A 4,122-nucleotide genomic window follows, 5' to 3' on the forward strand; every position below is an offset into this window, starting at 1 on the left:
GTGGGTATGTTTAGCTTCTTATATTTTTATGGATATGTATGAAAGTGGAGGCGCAATGGCCCAGTGGTTAGGGCAGTGGACTCGCGGTCATAGGATCGCGGTTTTGATTCCCAGACCGGGCGTTGTGAGTGTTTATTGAGCGAAAACGCCTAAAACTCCATGAGGCGCTGGCAGGGGATGGTGACGAGCCCTGCTGTACTCTTCCACCACAACTTTCTCTCACTCTTTCTTTCTGTTTCTGTTGTGCCTGTAATTCAATGAGTCAGCCTTGTCACACTGTGTCACGCTGAATATCCCCGAGAACTACGTTAAGGGTACACGTGTCTGTGGAGTGCTCAGCCACTTGCACGTTAATTTCACGAGCAGGCTGTTCCGTCGATCGGATGAACTGGAACCCTCGACGTCGTAAGCGACGGAGTGCCAACAACAACAACAACAATTTTTCTGGGTATGTATGAAAATTGTAATGAGTTCTACATTAAAGTACGCTGAAAAAAATGAAACAAATAAAAAGACAAAAACGAAAAAGAAACAATAAAAGACAAATTCCAAATTAACAAAAGAAAAGCTCACAGAATTAAATTCTTGAAACCATTTTATTAGTGCCACATCGCATTTGATTCTTCTCGAGGAATCTGTTTCACAGTTGCATGCATTCGGTGTTTTGTCCATCGGGGTTTAACTTTGTTTTTCATATTCCTTGTTTTAAAATAATGAGTGTAACGTGTCTAAGAACAAAATGTTAATTTATTTAGGGTAACGAAGTGGTTAGCAGCTGTAGATCACCGGATTAAATCTCTTAAAATATTGGCTTAAAAAATTGGCACAAGGCCAGCAATTTTGTGGGGAACGATTAAGTCAATTACATCGACCCCAGTACTGAACTGAAACGATGAAAAGCAATGTCGACCTTGGCGGCATTTGAACTCGGTACGTAAAGACGAACGAAATGCTGCCAAGCATTTTACTCAGTGTGTTAACGTTTCTGCCAGCTTTCTGTCTTCAAATGCCTTAAAATATTGTTCAGTTCCTCCAGCTTTTAAGTTTATAGTCGGCAGCCGGAGTTGACTTAGTTTTGTAGCTCTCTAAAATGTGAAGATATCCATAAGTGCCAGTCGATATTTCTCTCATACACGCTATGGCCTGTAGCCAATGAACGAAGTAGTTTATTTTATTCTTTGGTATATTAATTCCTCGGGCATTTACATCCGCCCTCCTTATTACTACTCAACGTACTCGCCCTTTGAAGCATGTCTTTGACAGCTGCTAAACGAGTATTTAGGAGTTCAGACATACATTCTTCAATGCATTCTGATTGTATACTCCCAGAATCACTATGGTCAATATGTGAAGCCGAGTCATCAATGTCCGTCTTTTCACTTTGTACAGATTGATTACGTTTGGATACTGTAATATGTAAACTCTCACTACATCGAGATGAAGTTTCTTGGAACTTATTTCGAAACTGAGTGCGTGTGTTTTGATTCTTGAATTGACAGGGACCTACCGTTTCGTTGTGCGCATTCTGTTTAGATATTTCTTCAAGGTTTGTAGATTTCTGACTAATTTCTCTTGAATGATTCTCTGTCTGGACATCATTGCTTTTGTTTTGGAGAGGAACTGGGTTAGAAATTAGTTTATTTCGAATGGAACAAATGCAGCTGTTAACGTCATCACCATATAAATTGGATTCCTCTATTCTTGAATCAGACCTATCAACAGAATTAAAAGATTTCATAATCCATTGTTGTGTGTTTGCAGCTTTTGCAGAGATGCTTTCCTCTGACTGAAAGTCAAACAACGATTCAGAGGCTGTGACGAAACCAGATGGGTTAAACAAAGAATCACCGGAGGCAGAGGTCGAAACTAACTCACCCTCGCGAGTACACGGACAAAGGAAATCTGAAAAGCCGTCATTCGAACTTGAGGTACTTTCTTGTTTTCTCATTATCGTCTGATCCACCTGAAAAGTGAAATGTTTATTGTGTATAAAGAAAGGACTGAATTTCTCGGCGGCATTATCGAAATCATTTAGCTGAAGGTTTTCCGAGTTAGCTTCGCTATTAATATGTGGCATGATCGTTAGGGAGGTGAGGGATGCGGTATCAGAAGCAAAAAAATGGTCGGGTGGGTGAGGAAATTCTTCTATTGAATATATAAACTCATCGTCATTCTCTTCGCCACTATTGCGTTGTTCGTCACTCGAGCTGCTTAGACTATCGTCGTCTTCATTACCACTGTCTTCATAAAAAATCAGAGGATTGACTTTTGTTATCATCTGATTATTATCTAACTCCGACGGTAAAATAGTCATATAGAAATTACCGACGGTTTTTGCCGAGTCCGCATCTCTGACATTTCGGAACGACTTTCCACATTTATTCTCCGTTGATTTAAAGGGATTAACTTTTTTATCATTTCTATTTCCATAAGCAGCAGCCAATCCAATAGGATTAACGTTTTCAGAGTCACAATGATTACATGGCAGACGACCTACGTTTCCATTATTAGACGGACAGTTAAAAAAGGATTTGATGTTATTTGCTTTGCATTCAGTCGACAAATCTACATTTCCGTTTTGTAACAGTGCAAATTCTGATTTATCGGAATGTTCTGACGTCTGCAGCTCTCTTTGTGAACAAATTTCCGATTCAATATTTATTTTAGGATATCTTGTTCTATCACCGCTGTCTATTGACAAAATGCAGCTTTGTTTCTTTCGTTTCTTTTTCTCTCGACGACATTTCCAATTTAAACTGACACGACCCGTTAACCTTTGACACTGACAAGTGTGAGGCATTTCACTCCAGAACCATGCCGAGTTCACATGGTTTTTCTCAGTGCATATCTTAAGCGTATTCGAAGGTTCCTTAATTTCATCTTCTACATCAGAAGCGTAGCCGGTACTCGTGCCAGTACTGGAGTATCTATAAGTGGTCTCCGTCGCTTTGCTACTGTTTCTTTCATCACTTCTACTGCATCTGTTGATTTGGCGATCTCGGGTCCCTTGTCGAAAACCGTTGTATTTCTGAATAATGAGCATTGGACTGCTATCATCCAGCCTGTTGAATTAAAGAGGGAATAAAAATTTAGAATTATTAAAATATTGGTTTCAAATTTTGGCACGAGGCCAGCAAATTCGAGGGAAAGGTTAAGTCGATTATCTCGACCCTACTGCTCAATCGGTACTTATTTTTATCGATCTCGAAAAGCTGAAAGGCAAAATCGGCCTCGGCGGAATTTGAACTTAGAATGTAAAGGCGGAAGAAATGCCGCTAAGCGTTTAGACGGTGTGCTAACGATTCTGCCAACAAGCCGCTATAAACTTACTCTTTTACTTGTTTCAGTCATTTGACTGTGGCCTTTAGTCGAGCAAATTTACCCTAGGACTTATTCTTTGTAAGCCTAGTACTCATTCTATCAGTCTCTTTTGCCGAACCTCTAAGTTACAGGGACGTACACACACCACCATCGGTTGTCAAGTGATGTCGGGGGAACACACACACACACACACACACACACACACACACACACACACACACACACACACACACACACACACACATATATATGACGGGCTTCTTTCGGTTACCAAATCTACTCAATGCTTTGGTCAGCCCGAGGCTATAGTAGAAGACACTTGCCCAAGGTGTCACGCAGTGGGACTGAACCCGGAACCATGTGGTTGGTAAGCAAGCTACTTACCACACAGCCACTCCTGCACCTTCCTGCATATGAGGGCTTGCGAGAATAAAGGGCACAATTCATCCACTTCTCACAAACTTATATAAAAGGGATCGAAATAAATGATTTGCAGTTTGAACTTTTCTAGCTCTTTGCGAGTTAACGTTACTACTTTTTTTTACTCTTTTGCTCTTTTACTCTTTTACTCTTTTACTCTTTTACTCTTTTACTTGTTTCAGTCATTTGACTGTGGCCATGCTGGAGCACCGCATTTAGTCGAAGAAATCGACCCTAGGGCTTATTCTTTGTAAGCCTAGTACTTATACTATCGTTCTGTTTTGCCGAACCGCTAAGTTTCGGGGACATAAACACACCAACATCGATGTCAAGTGATGGTGGGAGGATCGGACAAACACAGACACAAAGACACACACACAC

At 40.6% G+C, this 4,122-nt stretch overlaps 1 protein-coding gene across 1 annotated transcript in view; it reads right to left on the minus strand.

The window, feature by feature from the left end:
- Positions 1–598: 598 nt before the first annotated feature.
- The window catches only part of LOC106879054 (uncharacterized), a 22,124-nt gene continuing 18,600 nt past the window's right edge, over positions 599–4,122 (minus strand). The window contains exon 3 of the mRNA XM_014928478.2: positions 599–3,062. Within this exon, the coding sequence (XP_014783964.1) occupies positions 1,187–3,062 (1,876 nt within the window). The 3' untranslated portion in view covers positions 599–1,186. The remainder of the gene's footprint in view (positions 3,063–4,122) is intronic.

The sequence above is a fragment of the Octopus bimaculoides genome, chromosome 5, assembly GCF_001194135.2.
Source record: "Octopus bimaculoides isolate UCB-OBI-ISO-001 chromosome 5, ASM119413v2, whole genome shotgun sequence".
Taxonomy (NCBI): Eukaryota; Metazoa; Mollusca; class Cephalopoda; order Octopoda; family Octopodidae; genus Octopus; species Octopus bimaculoides.